Consider the following 21,391-nt stretch of genomic DNA (forward strand, 5'->3'; position numbering starts at 1 on the left):
GGTGCCTCCCCGGCCCATCCGAGCCGGCACGGGTGTGTAGGGCAACGAGAGCCTCCTGTAAACACTGACCGCCTTCTTCCTCAGTTTCTACTGGTTTCCCAGTTCATGGTAGAAAGTGATGGAATAGGTGTCGTCAGACCTCATAACCTGGTACAAACCTGAACTTCTAGGGGACACATTGGGAACCCAGATCGTTACAGGTGCGACTTCTAGAAATTTATTGCCTGTAAACTTTCTCTGTATGTGTTTCAAGAAAATATGGCCATAATAGATGCTGTATTACTGAAATAGTTTCTAATTTATGTATTATCAATTACGTGTTACTGTGTTTATTATACACATCTATAAAACTTAGCAAAATTCTGTCCATCTTCGTGTAGCTTCCAATGTTAGGGTATTGCACTATAATCATGTGGCCGCTGCAGTATTTCACTTTTTTTTTTTTTTTAAATGTTGTCACTTCATTAGTTCCCTGCAGACCACCTGGCCAGCTGGTAAAGTTTATACGTTGACTTTTGTTATGTGTCTGAAAATGAAAGGGACTTTTCAGTAGTGAGGATCTGATTTATTCCAGTTGAAGCATGTTATATTCAAGATGGTCGCACAAGAATAAAAATGTTTCACAATCTGCATTTATCCTATGCTCTCAGGTGTTACCCCTGGGATGCTGTCAGCTCTGTCATTCTGAAGTGCATGACAGCTCTGTCATTCTGAAGTGCATGACAGCTCTGTCATTCTGAAGTGATGCCCAGTAACCAAATCTTCTTGTGATTGGGACCAATCATACCGTATTTACATATTCCTCTTTATTCCATCCGGCAAAGGCGACCAGCAGGGGGCTACCTCCTTTCAAAATACTCCAACGGGAGAAAATGAGATGGACTCATGAAACATTAATCAAGGGAAAGTTTAGAGAACTGGAGAAAATGGTAGAGTGGGTAGTATGGAAAAATACATGAAAAGTAGTCAGCTGGCTTAAAACTAGTTTATGCCAGTTTTGCACACATTATGATTTTTTTTTTTACCATAACTCAAAGAAACATTTATCCGTGGCTGTCCAAGTTCAAACTTGATGTGACTGGCTCTAACTCTGCGGAAAGGAAGCCTTTAATTGGAGTTAAACTTATAATACAATTTAAAAGGAAATTAAAGCTTTACATTCCACTTATAATACATTCCTATTTACAAGATAGGTTTAGCAAGAGAAATATAATAATCTTTTTACAAATAATATGATAAATATTTACAAGCATTTATGGTATCTCCACTTCTGAGTGGCCAAAGTCAGCTGGGAGTCCTTCCTCTGCCAATGATAAACCTGATTTACTAAAATGATGCCCTCTTCAATATTCCCCATGAGGAGATACACCATGGGCCGATGGGTTGGAGTCATCCTCTGTGTACATTTTTCATTAATTAGCAGCCACTGTCGTATCATACTCTGAGTTTCATAAGGCAAGAGTGATCCCTGGGTAATGAATTCCACTTGGCATTCAATGTTATACTCTTGGTCATCAAATACTGTTCTCCTCTTGGACAGCTTTACTTTCACTGCTAAGGAAAAAAGAAAAGGAAACATGAGTCATTCCATCTCTCAAATGCAGAAGGAAACATTGTCAATGAAAGAAGAATGATTACTTACAAATACAATCATAATTTACGCTGATAGACTATGGTGAGGCCTTCTCCAGCAGCAGTATAAAGTTTAAAACATTTTTGAAAAATAAAGAGTATGTAGTAAAGGGGGTTTTTACATTGAATTAAGTAACTAGGAAAAAAATATTTTCATGAAAGTGAGTAATGTGTTTTTACCATAACCATGTATGTCAGACTTTTTGTGTAATTACATATTCTAAGCTGTTGGTGTTGTTCTTGTATCACAAGGCTGTCCAGTTTGCCCAAGCAATTCTCCTGAAACTCACTTTGTCCAGGTTGGAAACCGCTTGGCAAAAAGCTAGTAATGTTTGCTGATGCCACCCTTTTAGATATTCCCTTTTCATTATAGGCATCTACCTACCTCATTTGACTCCACTAACACTTTTTAGTATGAAATTTCTCTACACTGCTTGATCTAATGCCAGCCAAAGTCACTGAGGGTCTCTGCACTGACATAAAGAGTTTTGCAGGAAGTCTCTGGGGGAAACTCCACTCACTTGTCACTCCAATAAGACAACATGCAGTAAGAATTTCTTTTACTGATGTGATTTTCTGAGTCTCCTTTTTAGTAAGCTATGTATCACAAAAAATTCATGCACACAACTAATGAGGATACACTGTTCGCACGTAAAACACCAAAGATTTACTTTGACTTTAACCAGTAATAAAAGGCAAACTTACTTATTTGTCTGCTTTTGACAGAAATACTTTCCATAAAGCATGTTGTACTGCAATGTAGCCAACTAAACCAGAATAGAAGAGATATTTGGTTGCAAACTAGATCATTAATAAATCTTTCATGCAAAATAAATCCTCCTTATATTTTGATTAGAAGGAGCATATTCTGAAAAACAACCGAAAGTTAAATCTGCAGCCAAACTCTTAAACCTTTGAAATCCCAGCAGAAACTGTTACTTATTGTAATCCTACTTTTAAAGCATTGAGAAGAAAGGTTATTAGTCTCTTTAACAGCAGCTGTATTAGCAAGGACTTACCAAAGTTACTGTCACAGAAAACTTCGAGAACTCCTCTGTGTGTAAAGAATTCTTCCACTGCCGGGCAGGTCTGGCAGGCAGGCCTTGGTAAGACTGGTATGAAATTACAAATTCTCATTGTTATATTTTAGAATAATTTTAGTTTTCTGCTGTCAAAGCCGAGAGCCCACTGTTTAACCACAGGGATGACAGACAAAATACACAACTGACCAGTGATAATAGGTAAAAATCAACACACTTCTCTGAAAACATGGCTAGAGATGAAATGGAGCTTCATTTTCCATGCATATTCAGACATTTTTCAGACTGACAAGCTCAATTATCAGCAACAGATAAAGTAACAAATACAGAATTATTTTTAGCACAGCTAGAGTGGGTGGGAAAGGGTTTGGGTGGCTGATTCTATCAGTGACTGGGTGCAGCTGTGCTAGGGTTGTGAATGTATGAATTTGGGTGTGCTAGCAGCAACTGATTCCTATTGTTTTCCATAGAAGTTAATAAGAACCTAATGCATTTGAAGATTTGAACGTTAATGCAATGGTAACTCAGGTTTCCCTGAGTATTCCCAATTTTTCTAAGCTGATCTGAGAACCAACTCATTGTATACATAAATTTATCTGTGATAAGGGCCATTGATAAGTCTATAAAGAGACCTTAAAATAATTCAAACACAGTGGGCTGCAGTGGGTATGTTACTGCCCACAGCTGTGCAGGGTCATAATTGCCTTCCTCCTCTATCTAAGCGTGGTCTACTGCACTTTTCTTTTTTGAAGCAATGCTGATTTCCATCATCTGAGATCTGCTGCAGCTTACACTGCAAATACTAGCACTTCCCTGTCCATCTACATGAACAGGTGAAGCAGCAAAGGTAGACACAATTCCATTTACGAAATCACAGATTGTCTGGTAACAGTGTCCCTTGTATCTCCTTGATTCCCAGAACAGAGGGAGGCCACCCTTCCCTCTGCCATCTTCAAACTACCTTTGTGCAAGTGTTTATATTCCTTAGTAACAGATGCCAGGCACATGTCCTCATCCTCAGGGAATCGATCGCAGTCCAGACTGTCAGGCCAGGGGTGTCCATGGCAGAGGAGCACGAGGGCACAGCTGTCACGGACAGCAACACACATACTCCTACAAGGATGGATAAACCTGTCGCCAGAGGAAATACCAGGCTGAGTCAAACTCACGCAGTGATAACAGAAAAGGTTGCAACAGTGATTCCTGTGCAAAGTACATTGTCTTCACTGATATTTAACATCCTTCAATAATAATATAATTCCAGAAGCAGCAGCTGTGCAAACTATGCAAGTAAATTGTCTGTATATGGACTGGACTGAGCTTACAGCATTAAGTTATGATTTTTAAAATGTCTTTATGACAACCTGAGAAAAGCTTCAGTATAAACCTGATTCTATTCACAATAGGTGCTTCAACCCTAAATGAATAAGAATAAATTTCAGCTGTAACAAAATAAAACATGGTATCCTTTGACAACAGCATTCATGTTCCCAAAGGAAACTAAAGTTGGAAATGGTACAAGATTTCAGTACCTTTTTTCTGATGAATATAAAAAAGCTAATAGAATTACTTCAGAAAACGTGGAGATTGCTTTTAGATTATGATAAACATGCATTTCATTTCATCCCTGTATTGTACTGTGCTGTGGTACTTACGTATCTAAACAGATGGGTGCAAACAGGGAGCACAGGAACATCCTCACGTGAGAGTGACAGTCTGTGTGTACAAGGTGCTGCCAGGTGGTGGATTTTAGGATAACCTCTGCCATGCTTGTGTGTCCCATCAGGTTGGGAAGCCTCATTTCAGCGTATCCAATATTGTGGCACATGCCCATCTCCTTGGGTATCACTACACATTTTGTGGATAATCCAATGTCAAAGCCTGTTGCTGCTCTTAGGAAACCATTCACAGCAAAAACAAATATTTTTGCAGTCAATAACATCTTCCAGTGACTCCTGGGCTTCTGAGCAGGGAGCTGTCAAACCCCCCAAGTGCAGAGGCACGCTGAAAACCTAGTGCCTTATATATCCCAAGAGCTTAATGAACTGTTGGTTATCAACTGCTTATCAAATCACTTGAGACAAGACCAGGTCTTATTGCCTAATCAAGGGACTGTTGTGACAGGCAGGGAGGTGGACGCAAAGTATAGAAGTATGTTCCCTAAGTACACTGATTTGGTATAGCCTTTCACATGTCCCACGGTGTCAGTGGCTGCAGCATGCTATGTAGCATATTAAATTTTGACACCTGTAAGGCTTGCTATGTACTTTCTAAAACAAATTAAGAGATCATCCAGAAAAAGAGTTGGGCAGACAAGCTGTCTCCTGGGGCTGCTGTGTCTCCTTTGTTTTCAGACACTGTTGACATGGCAGAAAAAACAGCCCAGATTGACTTATCAAGTGAAAATGTTTTGCTTGTGCTAATTGCCCATGTCTCTTTCGCTGTTTCACAATGTAGAAGAGGTACTTTCTTTGGTCAAGCACTAAAAAAGAGACAGTCTTCCGCTATAAGGCAAGTATTTTGCCTGGAAATTTCGATCCCTATTGTGTTATATGCTAAAGGTCCTAACTTCTATTAATTTTAATAGGTACCTGAAAATACAGAATTGAATTTGTAGGACCATCAGTATGGCCAGGAATTTGCTGGCCATCAGTATTTATTCAGAGTGAAAAGGCAGTACACATACAGAGAAACATTTTTGTTATTTCAAATGAAGCTGGTTACACTTTTAAAATTGCTCAAATAATGAGGCATTTAATCTGTTTATTAATAAATTATAATAATTATGCCAGATGTGTACTTTTCCTGTGCATAGCACAAAAAAAGGTATTAAATTCACTAAGTTAAAAGTAACAGAATTACTACTGAGCATCTCATTACTGTTGGTATAGTAGTGATAGACAGCTCTTCATTATAGAGAAGCTGGGAACCAGTTAAAGTGAGTCTGAGTAATGTGTAGCTTACCTAATATGAATAGGAAAGTCAGAGTAGTGTTAAAAGTTAAAGATCTAAAAAAAAATGTTTGTGGAAATTTTTAATTTGATTAGAACAGTTTTTCCAACTAGTTGCGAATGTTAATTTTTATTTCCACATCTGATTACATGCTTTATTAGCATAAATTCTGAGCAATTAATAATATCTATTGCAAAATATCTGGCTTCATTATAAGGCTAAAATAAGTATGTTCATAGTAGTGTATCATCTAGTATTACTGATGCTTGATTGAAACATGTTTTTCAGAAACAGTAGCGTTTTGTGCTTATATTGAGATGCAGCACGGTTAAACAATATGTGGCATATAATTTACATGTTTATACCTAAATTTTAGGCTAATAAATCTTCATATCTTTGAAACCTATGACAACCCCCCACTGATTCCTCCTTAGCGATCTTCTTTACTCTAAGCTACTGGGAAAATTACAGTATCTGTTTAAATAAGTGAGGAAAAAAATTACAGCATGCAAGGGCCCAGGAACTAAAAACGTATATTTCGATATCTTTTGGAGAACCAACTTTTGGTAGATCATCATTTTGTAATGCTAAAGAAAATAACTTTTCTCCATGTGAGTACAGAGGTAGCTTTGGAGGTGGAGAGCCCAGCCATGTAGGAGAGTCAGAAAGGAGCTACACACTACTGCTTGGCCTCGTCTGGCATGGTGCTTCAGTGGAGAACCTGGAAGATTCAGGAATGTGGAGGAAGCTCTATGGTTTTGCCACCAGAATAATGGTGAGACATATACTTTGCTTCTGTTTCTTCTTGATTTCTTGCTGTTTAGACTGAAGTAGCCATTCACCCACGGGGTAGCAAGACATTATGCATTTGTCAGGATTGATGAAACTCGCTCAAGGGCTGAAGAACTGTCACCAGTTCCAAGAGAAAAATGTGCATAAATGCCTTTACTGGGTACCTATGACTGGGCTGTATCTGAAGCCAGAGCATTATCCATAATTCAGTAATTTTTTATAGCCATCTTCTGTCAGGAAAGAGAATCATTTACAGGAGCTTCTGATTTCTCTCTCTTTAGAAAGTCACTTGGTTCATGATGTTAGCTGGGTCAAATTCCTTACCTGTGCCATTTTAAGTGTCATCATTTACTAAGAAATGTATCAGTTGGACATCCTTTTTACTACACTCACAAGACACTTTTAAGCAAGGGAAAGACTTTGACTGTGCTTCTGTTCAGGCTCAATTATTTTGATGTTCTTCATGAGCAGGTGCTACCTTTGAACTTGGTTTGACAGCAAGTCATTATAATTTATAATTTTTAGCAAGAGTCTTGCAGGACATAATAAAAATAACCATGCAGAGTAGATTGGCATTGCTTGGAGAGTTTCAGATTAGTCAGATGTTGGCTCCTCAGCAGAAGCATAAGCTGCAGCACTCACATTGCTGTGCCATTGATTCTCCTTTTTTGCAAACACTCAGTTGCTCATTTACATGTCATGGAAAAAAATCAGGCAAATATACACACAGATTGCTTTTGTGAACTCAGTAAACTGTGATTTACTGTTGCCACACCAGTTAACATTCAGATTGCACAAAAACTGGCAGGGGCACAGTATTTCTAATTGTACTGATATATGTCTGTAGAGGGTGCTTGAATAAAGACTGGCTAAAGTAAAAAAAAAAAAATTAGTTTAGCAAACTATCGTGACAATTGCAGTGCCTGGATACACTTAGAGGGGGCAGCATAAAATAGAAGACCTGAGGGTTCAGAGAGATTTATATCTGGAGTCCAGCTAATGCCCTTTGAGACTTCTGAAGAAAGCTGTGCGGTGATTCCACAGGCTATATTTATTGTTCCTGGATACGAGCAGGGGACACCTACTGATGGACCCTGATAAGAGGAACAGTGGCCCGGAGATTCGGTCCCTGCCCACCTCTGTGTCTTCTCCTTTGACTGTTACCAGGGAGACAGACAGACATTAACCAGGAGACATCCATAAGAGCGAAGTAAGAAACAAGATTGAAATTTTCTTCAAAGAAAGTAGGGGTTTGAGAGCAAACTCACAGATGTAGGGATTTTTGGTTTTAATCTAAACATTTGTTGCAATATTTGGCTGGAGTCATTTTTATCTGGAGTCAATTGCAGAGATGTAAGGCTTCCAGACAGAAATCAAAGCTAGTAACTGCACTCTGAGTCACCAAAGGAGGCTGCAGAGGCGTTCCGCACTCTGATGAAAGCTTTGCTGGACCAGCATCCTTACTCTTCAGGGCAGGATTTATTCCATAATGTTTCCCTTGCTTTGTGAAAAAAATAATTAGGCCACATATGTTATCTGTAAAACAGCAGAGAGTCATAGATGCCTTTGAAAAGACCTCATTAATTTATTTGTCGCAATACTTTAGCATTGCTTTAATTTTTAAAGGACAGAAATACTGTATTTCCTTATAAATCTGTAATGCAAATTGTTACAGGCTCACTACTCTGGCATATTGAGCTCTGGCCCTTTTACTATCAGTTGATTAACTGAGAGGAAAGTTTGTTTAAATAATGAAAGAGAAAGTCAATGCTTTGGGTGACCCAAACTTAGTTTCTGACTCTGCCACCTTTCCTGTGGAAGCTTTAACCCTGCTGCGCTGTACTCCTGCAAGTGTTCAGATGTTGCAAGAGCAGGGAGAAGGCATGTAAATACCTACACAGATTCCAACAGTATCACTCAAAGGCACTGGAGTGCTGAATACTCTACAAACACTGGGTAAGTAGCATTTCCTAAGTAGGCCGAGTCAGTCAGGGATGTAAAAAGGGCACAGGAAAATGAGATGACTTGCTAATCAGCTGGCAGCTAATGCAGGCATACAACTCTGGGCTTTGCCATTGTTCATTGATCCTTTCAGCATTTGGAGGTCCTGCACAGCAGTATTCTTGTCACTGCAGAACAGGACAAATTGCATAAAGTGATTTTAGGGGAAGAACTGAAATCCTGTACTGACTTACTGGTGGCACACTTATGAAATTGCATTTAGGCCATGTCCCGTGTGCTGCAAGTCAGGGCCTCACAGTAAACAGTGTGTTGGTTAAATGCTGTGTGAAGCTGTTTGCTTTCAAGGTGGCTGAAAGAGGAAGTGAAGCCCTGGCATGGTTATTGTTAAAAAGGTGCAATTCTGCTTCATAAGAAGTGTGGCAGGATCAATAGCATCGTTGTTTTTGCTCCATGGGTAAGCAAATTCCAAATGATAGCTTTCGGGTGAGAGCAAAATACATTCTGAATTTAGGGGTTTACACTACTGATCATATACCAGATGAGCACCTTCCACAGAGAGGCAGTAGTAGTAACAGCCACTCTTTTCTGTTTTTCCCCAGGTAAAAAATTAAACTTCTTACAGCTGCTTTTTCCCCTTGATTGGTATTGGTCTGCTGCTTTGGCTAATACTGCCTACTTTTCTTTTTACTTTTCAGTCAGTTTTACTTGGTTTCAATTTAGTTTTGCTCTGATTTAATTCTGTGGAAGAAGGACCATTTGACAAATGTAGTTTCATGTATTTCAGGCACAATTCCTCCCCTTTCTTTTAAACTTGAACAGTTTTTGCAGTCTTTTGGCAACTGGGCTGATGCTGGTTTTCTATCAAATTTTTATCATAGCTGAATCTCCTCTCATGTATTTTCCGTCACAAGCAGCTCCAAATGAAATAAAAGTGAGGTTAAAAGAGAGCTCACCGAATGTTTCCAAATCTCTGTTAACAAAAGGGAGTACAAGTAGGCTCTAACTCTTTCACGGGGAGACAGAGGAACAGCCGTTTGGGCTATAAGTAAACAGCAAGTACATACCAACTATTTGTAGTCCATTGAGAAAGTAAACAGGGTCATCTTGTCTACATCCCCCCCCCCCCCCCCCCCCCCCCCCCCCCCCCCCCCCCCCGATTCTTTCTTTGTCTGTGGTCTGTAGCCAACTACCCATCATCAAGATAAGACGGAAACACATTAAGTCTTGAAAATTATGTCTGGCTTCTGGCTGCCACTGGAGATAGCTCTATCAGTTAAGCAAGTAAAACCCCCTGTGAGTGCTCCGCTGACTCCAGCATGCCTGGAGCCCATTCCTTTTAAGTCACTTGGCAGTATTGTGCATCCAATTTCTATGTACCCCAGCCACCCGGCGGACACGCTTAGGCATCTGAGGTTTTAATAGCACAGAGCAGGCCAGGCTTTCTTCACTTTAACATCATGGGGATCAGCGAACTTGAAGCCTCTGTTTAAAAGGCAAACTTCGGCCTAAATAATTTGTTAAATAAGCAAAATTAAATAATGTCTGTAAAGTTTCACAAATACATAGATGTGCTTCAAATATCTGAATTAGATATTATGGCCAAATCTTCTTTAAGCAAAATTCCCTCTGGCATTAGCAGGGTTTTTTTTCTTGAATAATGAACATAGAATCATAAAATCATTCAGGTTGGAAAAGACCCTCGAGATCATGAAGTCCAGCCATAAACCTTACACTGCAAAGTCCCACTAGACCATGTCCCTAAGCGCCATATCTACATATCTTTTAAATACTTGCAGGGATGGTGACTCAACAGCTTCCCTGGGCAGCCTGTTCCAACGTGTGATAACCCTTTCTGCGAAGAAATATTTCATAATATCCAATGTAAACCTACCGTGGTGCAACTCAGTGGTAGAATGTACATTTCCAGGCACTGAAAATGTATCTAAATCTAAATAATCAAAGCAAATGTTCCTGTTGCAAATGTTTTTGGTGAACTGAGACAAAACTGAATATTTGTCAAGAAATAGTCAAAGTTACACTCTGGACATGAATTTGAGATTCTGATCATTAGAATCTGGGCAGGTTTTTTTGGTTATAAACTGCTTTCCAAACCATGAGTCATCTTGTTTTTAAGGATAAAAAGATTTAAAATGAAAATATATTTTCTGGATAAATCCTAACCTTTATTTTTAAGTTTCTACGTTAGTGTAGTTTTGTGAAGAGATTTATTACTTTGGGTTTTTTACCCAAAAGCATTTGCAGACTTCTTCACTCAAGTACAAATGTGCACACTAAACTGTAATTAAAAGTAATAATTGTGTCCTGAACTCAAATGTGTGTATAGTCAATATTCCAAAACTTGTTGGGATTCTGAGAAAATATGAGAAAATATATTTTTAATTGTGGCAATTACAAATTATTTACAAGAGTAATTGCTTTACAAATTAGTGTGTTTATTCATAGGGGTATGGTATATAATTTTTACCTGACTGCCATACAAATATTTGATGGGAATAGTTCTTTTATGTTCTGTGCCATAAACTATGAGCTCGAAGTGTAAAGAGTACTCACTGAAGATATGAATACTTTTTTTTTCACTCTCCCTGCTTTAGATATTCCCTTATACACATCATCTGGACAAATAAGATCCCAAAAGAGAGCCCTTTGGAGCCTTTAAAGCACTTTCTTATTCTGCAAAAAGACACACTTGCTGTTGCAGCTGTCACTAATCTACTTTTCTCCAGTATTTTTTGTGTATCGAGGAACTCAAAACATTTTTCAAGGTTAAATAAATGAAGCCACAAACAGCCTTTTGTTTTGATTACAAATGCTTAGCCAAATCAGACCTCTGTATAAAGGAAGTCAGAGAGAGCAGGAGCACAGCACTCTAGCAGGCAACTGGCAGGACCATGCTAAGCATTAGCTGGATCATCGTGGGCAGCTCTAGACTTCAAATGTGATAATGGCTTCATAGACACTACTTTTTGAATTGAACTTTTATGATTTTCTCTCTGTTGTCATACAGGGATGGTATCTCTATAAATAGTCTGTAAGTCTTCTTGTCTGTCTGAGAAGACATTTAGAACAGTTACGTAAAAGCAAGTCTTTTTATATGCACCTAATAGGGTTACATAGTGCCTTCTCGTAACACTGTGATGCTGGGCCTTCAAAATGTGCAAAACCTCAGCAATTGGTCCTATAGAGACATTCATGTAGCCCCAATCATTCCCACGGCAGGCCTGACAGTCAGGGAATCAACTGCTTCATTCCCACCGCTCCTTTATGTGGGACAGCCCCATCGGTATTCACGACAGACTTTAAATCCTCTGCAAAGGGGGAGAATTCAATTAAAAAAAACCCCACCAAACCAAAACAAACCACAAATCAGTCTTCAAACAGAAAGCATAGACTCTCTCTTTAGGCCTTTGGGCAGACGGCAGGGTCCTTTCCTTTCTCAGTGCTTTGCTGCTTTGTATTGCACACATTGCCTCTGTTGACATCAAAGACATTTGGTTTCTATTATCCTATCTCGAAGAGAAATTCGCTGATAAAGGAGTCTCCACCCCAATGATTAAACCCTATTTGGATTTCAATACCTGGGCAGAGCTCTTCAGCCAGCAGGCCAGGATTAGAAGGTTCCTGACTCCAGCACCCATTTGCTAATCTGGATGCAGACCATGCTGGCCTGCCTGCAAAACATTAGGTCACCTGACCTTCACAGCCCTTTACCTTCATCCCAGGGCAATCATTTTCTCCCAGTGGAGCTACTGGGAAATGAAACAGAGATTAATCCAGCCTAAATAGCTACACAACATGAAGGGTTGAATAAATAAGGAAAAATTGTAGAGCAATCATTTAGAAATGGCTCAAAATCAAACAGTACCTGAATGGTTTACTTCTAATTAGTTTATGAAGCTCAGGGAGGCACAACCAGAGAAATAATTAAATTTAAGGTTAGAGAGGACAGGCTGGTTTGTTTTTAGTCTTAGGATCCATTTTCATTCTCTAAATAGCATTAAGGGTTTCATGCTGGTTGCAGTGATCAAAGATTGATAACTCTGTCCACAGGAGGCTCTTTTCATTATGGAAACCACAGACGAGCAAATAGTTTAGAGGGGAAGGTGTTTTGAAATTGTGCTGTGAGGCATCCAATGATGAAGGATTTGTGATTGCAGTCCTCATTTCAGACCTTAAAAGGAGCATGCTTGCCTGACAGCTTCCTTAGCCTTTTTTCCTCTGCTCTTATGTCTGTCTGATAAAAGCTATTGCCGCTCCCCATAAACCTTGCCTTGTTACATCTACATCTCTACTACAGTATTACTAATGTTAATTGTAATAGGCCAGGAGACCTTTGTTTTGCTTGCTGAGAGAAAAATATTTTTAGAAACATTCAGAGAAAATGCTATGTATTTCTCTTCATGCTGAGTAACATTTTTCTTCCTAATATTCTAGGAAAATGAAACAGAAGTACTGGAGTTACTGGCAGACTGATCCTGTACCCAAGGAAGGCAATGACAGTTTCCATAACCCATGACTATACCCTGGAAGCCAAGATTCTGCCTGTTTTGCTTATGCTCAGTATTAGAATATATCTTACTGATATCAGTGCAGTTCTCATGGCATACCTTGATGTAAGCAAGACTGACAAAGGTGGTCACCAGGCCACTCATTCCATTCTTTTTGGTCAATTATCTTTCAGGATGTTCTATAACATGTTTGGTTTTGGTCCATGATACTAAAAAAGGATTCAGTATGGGAGGTGCTTTCCCTGCCATAGGGTTAGCTGAATAGAGCAACCTCGTCCTATTATCTTGGCTCCAGCAAAGGATCATATGCCAATCTTTAAAGGGAACAAACAACTTCTGTCCCTGTGCTTACTGGAGTCCTTACAACGCTTCTGTCCCAGCATTCCCGTGGGAGAAACCAGCTTGAGTCCATGTCCACACATGTGAGAACATTCCCTTGGCTATTTCTTTCTCTGAGGATTAGTGGCATTTGATTTGCTTGGTAATAACAGTACTTGAGTAGATAACACTAACAAAAAAAAAAAAAAAAAAAAAAGAGGGGAATTAGTGCTTCAAATTCTGTCTATATCCAAGTTTTCATTTTTCTCCTTTCCAAGAGAAAAGGACCATTTCTGGCACAGGCTCTTCACAAGCAGCCTCATTGTCATACCCATGTTTTTTAAGGCCTGACATGCCTGGACAAGAAGAAAGAGATTTAGCCACCTTTAAAACTACTAATTGATCTGCAAAGATATATGAACCAGCTGATGATGTCATATCAACGTATTAGAGAAAATTTTATTAACCCTAAGGCATCCACTGGTATGAGCTTGCACATTAAGGCAAGCAAGTTTGGGACACAGTGATGCTTTCTGCTTGCTGGGCTCAGCTCTTTAGCCTTTCCTGAGCACTTTCACTGGGAGGTCATGCTCTACCCCACTCCTGAGATCTGAGGTTACAGCATAAAGTGAATTTTCCCTTTATATAAATAATTAATGGTACCAAACACTAGCTACGGAAAGCAATTCAAGAGCTAGAAGACATGCAGCAAGTTAATAACTTTAATCATATCAAATCCAGGTGATCAAAACCACTAATCCAGCCATAAGGTATAAAAGGCTATAAAACCCATTGAGAAACCTAAGGAAAAGTAGTTAGTATTCTGTTTTAAAGACTTGCAATGGCAATACTGAGTAGCTGTAGAAATTTATAGTTAAAAGGAGCTGTTTCTGAATAGAATCACACTAATTTTAGAGTTTCCAAATATTATATCTAAATATAATATTAATATAATTTTCATATGGCCATAGTTTCACACCTGTTCTGATAATTCAACAACCTGAATGTAAAGCATTACCAGAGTGTTTGGAAGCCATAAGGGGAGTCATGCTTAAAGTCTATAATGTGACATGAGACTTGGGATTTATTTGTACCCCTGATGACTTAGCCCTCCCACTCTGCTAGCAGGCAGGACTCGATCTCAGCATTCATAACATTCTCACTGCTGTGGTTTTACTTCTCTGATGTATCTGTTTACTTAAAATATTAGTAATGCCTTCAAAAAATCCTTCTGTGTTGTCTTTTCTTTTTTTACAGCAAATCTGTGTTCTCTTACAGTAATTTGCTTTCCTAGCTCATCATTATCTTTCGTACAAATAGATTAGGGATGAAAAATTTTATTAATGATATTGTCATGACACTTACTTGGTCCAAATGAGAGACTCAAAGCAACTTACAGTAGATCTGCCAATGGCAGGGAAATATATATTTGTTGGCTTAGAGTTTTTGAATCTTTCAATTTTTATAGACTTTAGAAGTACTTATGTAGTGAATGTAGATTTTAAAGTAGCCATATTATATCCCTCACCCTTTAGCACAGTAGTTTACACATTTTCTCAACACTGTTGCCCCATTCCATATCACTTCCTCAAAATTCCGTTAATTCCGTTAGCTTGTTTAGACTTCCCTCAAGGCAGGCCTTCATTCTGTTTAAGAACATCCGCACCCTGGCCTGGACAATAAGATATCACACAGACACAGGACTTTGGAGGGCCTCCAAGGACTGTACGTGCTGTGATGAAGAGGAAGATGATGAAAGAGGGGTCCCAAACTCCCCCAGACTCAATTCCCAAAGGGGTGTGCTGAGGGCAGGGCAGAACTGGGGGCTGGACAAGCGGGGATTGGATGGACATCATTATAAAATTGTAGCACCTGGATTGAAAGCGCACGTGCGACAGTTGTATTCCCGGAGTATGGTGGCTCATTAAAACTTCTACTTTCTTATCTTATCTCCTACCTAACTGGGCCTGGAGTTTTTTTTTTTCCCTCGGTCTTTTAGGCAACAGTTAATTCTATTTATTATGGAACACTGGCAATAAATCTTTTCAACTTGATCCTATTTTAATGTAAACCACCATACCTATGTTGGGACAGATGGCAGAGGACATCTGGGGACAGCCCCAGCCCTGGGTTTAGGGGACCTCCCTGGGGATGAGGACAGGCCAGGCTGAGACATCCATCTGTGAGTGGAGGTGGCTTGGTGGGACCCATGGCCAGTCACATGGCTGTGGGGTGGTGAGGAGCTGCAGCTCAGGCAGGGCCATGGTGAGAGCCTTAGCTGCAAGCAGCTCCTCCCATCAGGGTCTGGCCCCACAGTGCCTGAGAGCCTCTCCCCAGAGTCACCATGGGGAAGGGGCCACCCTTGGCTGCACCAGCTCTGAGCTGGCCTCCAGCCCCAGCAGCCAAACCTCCATGAGCCCCTGGGGATGCTCTCATAATCCTTACAACAGAGCTCACCATCACGCTTTCCCAAACAACTACTTCACAAAAGCTGCATTGTTATTCTTTTATGGCTAGAGCACAACAGACAAAGAAACAACTGTCATATGCACCCACCAGTTTGGGCTGAGCATGCTTTTCCAGGCACTGTTGGCTCTGTGGCCACGCTAGTGCTAGTAAATGAACCATGCCTGCAGCACTTTGCTGCATCTATTGCTTCGGAGAAAACTTGAGGTTTTCTGATTACGTTTCTTGGCCATATTTTTTCTCTTTACAGTAGCACATTAAAGTTTTTATGAAAAAGGAAACTCAAACATGACTCAAAACCAAAAATGTAAGAGGTTACCTAGGAACAGCAAAATGGCAGGACACGTGCCAAAGTGGTACTACTTGGCAGCAGGAACTCTGTCGTGTACAAATGGGCCTTTTAAAATGCCTGAAAAAAAGCTGCTTTAGCCCAGGACCCCCAGTGGACAAAAAGCCCGTGGCTTTCTGAGCAGCATAATTTTATTGTTACAACCTGTAGTAATATTACCATTATAGTAATAATGAATTTTTCATTAATATCAGGCTGAATTGGATTAGGTAGCAGCCTTTAGCTGTGTTGGTATCATGAGTGTCACTCTGACAAGAGCCTCATGGCTGCAGGCACCACACAAACACAGCAAGAGGTTTCACCTACCCCCTAGGAGCACGTGCTCCCAGGACTCTCCATAGCAAAACAGAGAGCATTCTCAAACAGGACCTGAGCAATTTCTTTCCCTACATTTCATTTGTTTGCTTCACCAGCTGCCTCTTTCACTTCTCAAAATAACAGCACATTAAAAATGCTTCAGTGTAAGGTGTAAGAGCCACATGCCTTCATCACTCTAACTTAGCTGGGAAATGCACCTCACTGCTTATTAAATATTTATTTATTTTATATTACTGATGAAGCAGACCATGGAGAGAACTAGAAAACTCTAGCTTGGAAATATAATGAGGATAAACATAGAGAAACTCCCATTACAGAGCAAGATAGCAGCAGACAAAAATTCTGAATCCTTAAAACACTTTCCTTGTCCTCATTTACTCCTTACAGTGGGATGCTGATCCTGGTAGCTAAAAAACATGCATCATTCCCATGCCACAGCGCTGCAGGTGGTTGCTAGGCGAAAATGAAGTTTTCAGACCATTATGTTACTATCCCACAGGCTGCAAATAATCTGTGCACAAGAGCTGCTTATTAAGTGGTAATTCATGCAGTTTCAAGGAGTGTCTATGATAGAAGTCCTTCTCCCTTTATCCAACTCAGACTTCTGAATTCTTAAGAAGACTTAGGAGGAGATTTTAGGTGCTGCTGTGCACAAAACCGCTCCTGGTATTGTTTGACTTATACAACCAGTTGCCTTCAGTGCATGCAGGAGATGGAGAATTAATCAGCAGAGAGACAGCAGGTGTTTTGAGCCCCTATTCTTTTCTGTGGCACCTGCAGGGACCATCAAAATACATTGGTATGTCATACCAAGATTCAGTGAATGACATAATCTAACAGATGCTTTATTCTCTGATAACCTTAGCTGAAGCAGACCAGAAGCAAATGGTATTTGTATTTGAACAGCGGATCAGAAAGTAGGAAGCTCAAAGAACCCTATCCAGCTCGTGTGCCTGGTAATGCCAAATGAAGAAAAAAGTACATCTTCAGAGCACGTTTTGCAGGACACATTAGCACATACCTCAGTGTTATCTTATTAAAAAAAACCAAACCAAACCAAACCAAAATCATCAAGAAGTGGAGAGCCACATCTGACCCATAATAACACATTATTGAAATTCAACATGAATGACAAGTCTTCAGTGCAATGGAGACTAATACTTAAGTGCTCTAAAACAGTCAGGGGGCACGTGGGTCCCATATATCCTACTGGAACTCTGTTAACTCAAACTTCCCACTCAAAGATGTATATGCTGGATGACTATCAATCTGACTTTGTCTTTTAAAATCAGGCTGAGAAATACAACTGCATTTGAGGACCGAAAGCCCAACCTTCAGAACAAAGAGATGTCTGGTAAAATCCAAGATGCTGTAAGAAATAATTAGATGGCAGTAGTACAGTCAGATCAGCCCTGTGGTTGTCTTCAAGTTTCGAAAATGGAAGAAAGGTTAGCATCTGACTGACTGCCAAAAGAACCCACATCAGTAGTTCATATTACATGAAATGTACCTACAATATTAGTTTCGTACAGTTCCAATATTTTCAGGACTGATTATACATTTGGGAATACATATGAGGAAAATAAGACCATTATTATGCAAAAACCAAACTCCCAAACTTTATTTGTCACAATACATTTCAAGTCCATGCAGAATGTATTTACATTTCTCTATAAGGCAAACAGAAATTGGATTCTTATTCCTGAGTTGCTTAGCACCAGTAGAAATAGCAAATAGGAACTTAGGAAATGTTGTCTCTCCCTTTGGAGTAGCAGCTGTTTCCCATGCAAAATCTTTCTGCTTTCACTTCCCAATTCTTTTAATGAGCTATTTATACTGATAATCTCTATTGCCATTTGAAGACATTTCTGCAGATTTCAATCTCTTCACAGAAACTTCTTGTCATGATGTGACAAACTTTCCACATTTATTATTTTACCTTCCGGACTGTTTGCTGACTAGACAGCACAGCAGTGCTTCCATCTTTGCTGACATATGGATCAAGGTGTTCTCTTCAGTTATTTTAAGAGTTCTGTATTTCTCCAGTATCTAGAAAAACTAACATTTCCTTCTTATGTCTTTCTCATGCATGCTAGCTGCCTCTGCAATGCTAAGTTAAGAGAGGAAAAAGTTCGCCTCAGCCAATAGAGGATTTTAGGGCTTGACTTTACTAAAGTGAAGGTGGGGAAGTGAAAATGCCCACTGAAACACTGACATTTAGGAAGACAAAGCAAAGGAGTTTTTCAATTAAAAAATGCTCCCTCCAAGTCCGACTAACATTTGAACCATCTGCAAAATCTCCAGACTCAAGGCATTTGCTAGAACTTAGGACACTGAATTCCATTTAAAATATAGGGACAACATTTTCAAAAAGTTTTTGATATTTTCCATTGGCAGGTTCTATCAAGCCCACTAATTTCAATAGGCATTTTTCTCCCATGACCTTTAAGAGGACCACAGACCACAATCCTGAGAGTACATCTATTCTGTAAAAAATAAAGCTCCTATTTAAAATAGAAGTATAGGCCAAGCAGAAAGCCCATAGGGCAAAATGGGGTATGGCTCTTAAGTGTGCCCTCCTCCACAATCTGTAGTGTGGAAAAATGTTTTGATTCAATTTACATTCTATGTTTGGTTTTTTTTCATGCATTCCTGAAACTGTAGTTTTTAATGACTTGTCAAATACATGAATTCAGGGTTTCTGTTACTATTTAGTCTCTCTAGGTGTCCATCTCAGCTAATCAATGCTCGTCACAATTTTTAAACAAATGCTAGTATTTACAGGTGTTTAACTTAAACATTCATTGAAAGAAACAGAATAACTATGCCTTGATTAAACTTATGGTTTGTATTGGATATTAAACCAAAAAACTCCAAGTAATTTCTTACTTTTTTTCCAGTTATTACCTGCTAAGGTCAAATGTCTTCCTTCACATATGTTTCACTTAGTAGTAACACACCCCAGCTCATCATCATGGCTGGGCTTTGCGAACAAAGATTTGGGAAGGGCTCTACCCACGTTTGTTACAAGCACGCTGGTGGCTGAAGAGGACGATACGAGATAGACAAGTCCAGTTGCAAAAGGCACAGCAGAAAGACTCCTTGGATGGTATTGGCAAGACACGATTCTTTCTGCGTTGTCTTTTCTCCTCAAGAGTGATCCTGCGAGCGTTCTCAAAGGCATCAGCAGCGTTATAGATGGTGTGTCTCCAGACCTCCTGGCTGGAGGCCAGAGTAGACCAGTTATGTTGATCAATATGGCCAAGGCTGAGATGTTGTTTCAGGGAGTCCTTGTATCTTCTCTTTGGGGCTCCTCTCTTGCGGCAGCCAGTGGCAAGTTCACCATAGAGCAGGATCTTAGGGAGGCGGTGGTCCTTCATCCTTGAGACGTGTCCTGCCCAACGCAGCTGTGTTCTCAGCAACATGGCCTCAATGCTAGTGACTTCTGCTTGTTCTAGAACAGACATATTTCTCACATAATCTGACCAGTGGATGTGCATCCCAGCATATTACATGGGGAATAACCCACATCCAAACAGTCAATTGTAAAGACATTTCCTTTAAGAAAGAAAAGAAATTTCTCATAGAAATTCTTCAGAAAGGTTTGCCAGTTGCTTTTTCCTACCTCTCAGAGACCTTTACAAACTAAGCACCTAGGAAGATACAGTAAGAGAACAGTAACGAGGAATTCATGAAGCGTGTAACTGATCTATCCCACCAGGAAGCTGACTCCTTCTGGTAAGGCACCTCACAATAGAAGGTCTGAAGGTTTTTCCACGTTAGATGAGTTCAAAAGGCTAAAAAAAAGAATAATTGTTACTCTGCACCTGGTAACAGCTTTGTACACTGTGACCAAAACCATTTGGCGCAGGTATTCCCAATGAACAGGTGCAGTGCAGCATTTTGGTCCTCATTTAATTTTCTATAATGTGACCTGTATGCAGCTTTATTTCTAAAATCAGCACTGCTGATTCTATAACCAGTATGTACTCTGAGAATATGTACTTTCCTGATGACAATTTCAATACAAAGATGCTAGAGCTTACAAAATTTTAGAAAATCGGAAGAATTTCTCCCTGGAAATCCTTGATCCCTAGTCTGTCTCTAAATGCGCTGTATTTAGAGAAAAATATGATATACCTTGACAATGAGTGTATATGCAGTGACCGTTTACCTACTGTGTTTGTAAAATCTTGTCCTGCTACACTGGTTACTTTTAAAAAAAAACCAAGGACATTGAATCACAGAATCAACTAGGTCGAAAAAGACCTTTGAGATCATCGAGTCTAACCTATGACCCAATGCCATCTTGTCAACTAGACCATGGCACTGAGTACCACATCCAGTCTCATCTTAAATACCTCCAGGGACCATGAATTCACAACCTCCCTGGGCAGCCCACTCTAATGTCTGATCACTCTCTCTGTAAAGAATTTCTTCCTAATGTCTAATCTAAACCTCCCCTGGCACAACTTAAGGCTCTCGTCCTCCTGCTGGTTGCCTGGGAGAAGAGATCGACCCTCACCTCACTCCAATCTCCTTTCAGGTAGTTATAGAGAGCGATGAGGTCTCCCCTGAGGTTCCTCTTCTCCAGGCTAAACAGCCCTAGCTCCCTCAGCCTCTCTTCATAGGACTTGTGTTCCAGTCCCTTCACCAGCCTCGTTGCCTTTCTTTGGACATGCTCAAGCACCTCCATATCCTTCCTAAACTGAGGGGCCCAGAACTGGACACAGAGCTTGAGGTGCAGCCTAACCAGTGCCAAGTACAGGGGAAGAATCAGTCCTTGGACCTGTTGGCCACACTGTTCCTGATACAGGCCAGGATGCCATTGGCCTTTTTGGACACCTGGGCACACATGTTAAGCTTCCTGTCAATCAGGTCCCTTTTTGCTTGTTCGCTCTCCAGCCACTGTCCCCAGCCTGTGGTGCTGCATGGGGGTTGTTATGGCCAAAGAGCAGGACCCAGCAATTGGTCTTGTCAAACATCATACCACTGGATTCAGTCCATCTATCTAACCTGTCCAAGTCCCTCTGCAG

General features: G+C 40.1%; 1 protein-coding gene and 1 long non-coding RNA gene across 2 annotated transcripts; one reads left to right on the top strand and one right to left on the bottom strand.

Annotated features, from left to right (window-relative positions):
* The first annotated feature begins 31 nt into the window (after nt 1-31).
* Nucleotides 32-13,411, top strand: LOC120323728. The gene is made up of 4 exons (XR_005564515.1): nt 32-200; nt 6,246-6,399; nt 8,238-8,372; nt 12,831-13,411. It is a non-coding gene; the product is annotated as an uncharacterized LOC120323728 (long non-coding RNA).
* Nucleotides 1,244-4,614, bottom strand: LOC113999283 (secreted frizzled-related protein 2-like). Its single transcript, XM_027742600.1, has 4 exons — nt 4,328-4,614; nt 3,634-3,803; nt 2,652-2,744; nt 1,244-1,554 (listed from the first exon to the last, which is right to left on the bottom strand). The coding sequence occupies exons 1-4, from the start codon at nt 4,612-4,614 to the stop codon at nt 1,244-1,246; spliced, it is 861 nt and encodes a 286-aa protein (XP_027598401.1).
* Nucleotides 13,412-21,391: the final 7,980 nt, after the last annotated feature.

The sequence above is a fragment of the Pipra filicauda genome, unplaced genomic scaffold (genome assembly GCF_003945595.2).
Source record: "Pipra filicauda isolate LSUMZ 115617 unplaced genomic scaffold, ASM394559v2 scaffold113_size4260070_pilon, whole genome shotgun sequence".
NCBI lineage: Eukaryota > Metazoa > Chordata > Aves > Passeriformes > Pipridae > Pipra > Pipra filicauda.

Excerpts from the sequence above, each read along its gene's own strand:
- LOC113999283 (XM_027742600.1), bottom strand. The coding sequence starts at position 4,614 with ATGTTATTGACTGCAAAAATATTTGTTTTTGCTGTGAATGGTTTCCTA. Across the intron at positions 3,804-4,327 it reads GCACCCATCTGTTTAGATAC|GTTTATCCATCCTTGTAGGA; the intron begins GTAAGTACCACA and ends CTCTGGCGACAG. Across the intron at positions 1,555-2,651 it reads TTTCTGTGACAGTAACTTTG|CAGTGAAAGTAAAGCTGTCC; the intron begins GTAAGTCCTTGC and ends TTTTTTCCTTAG.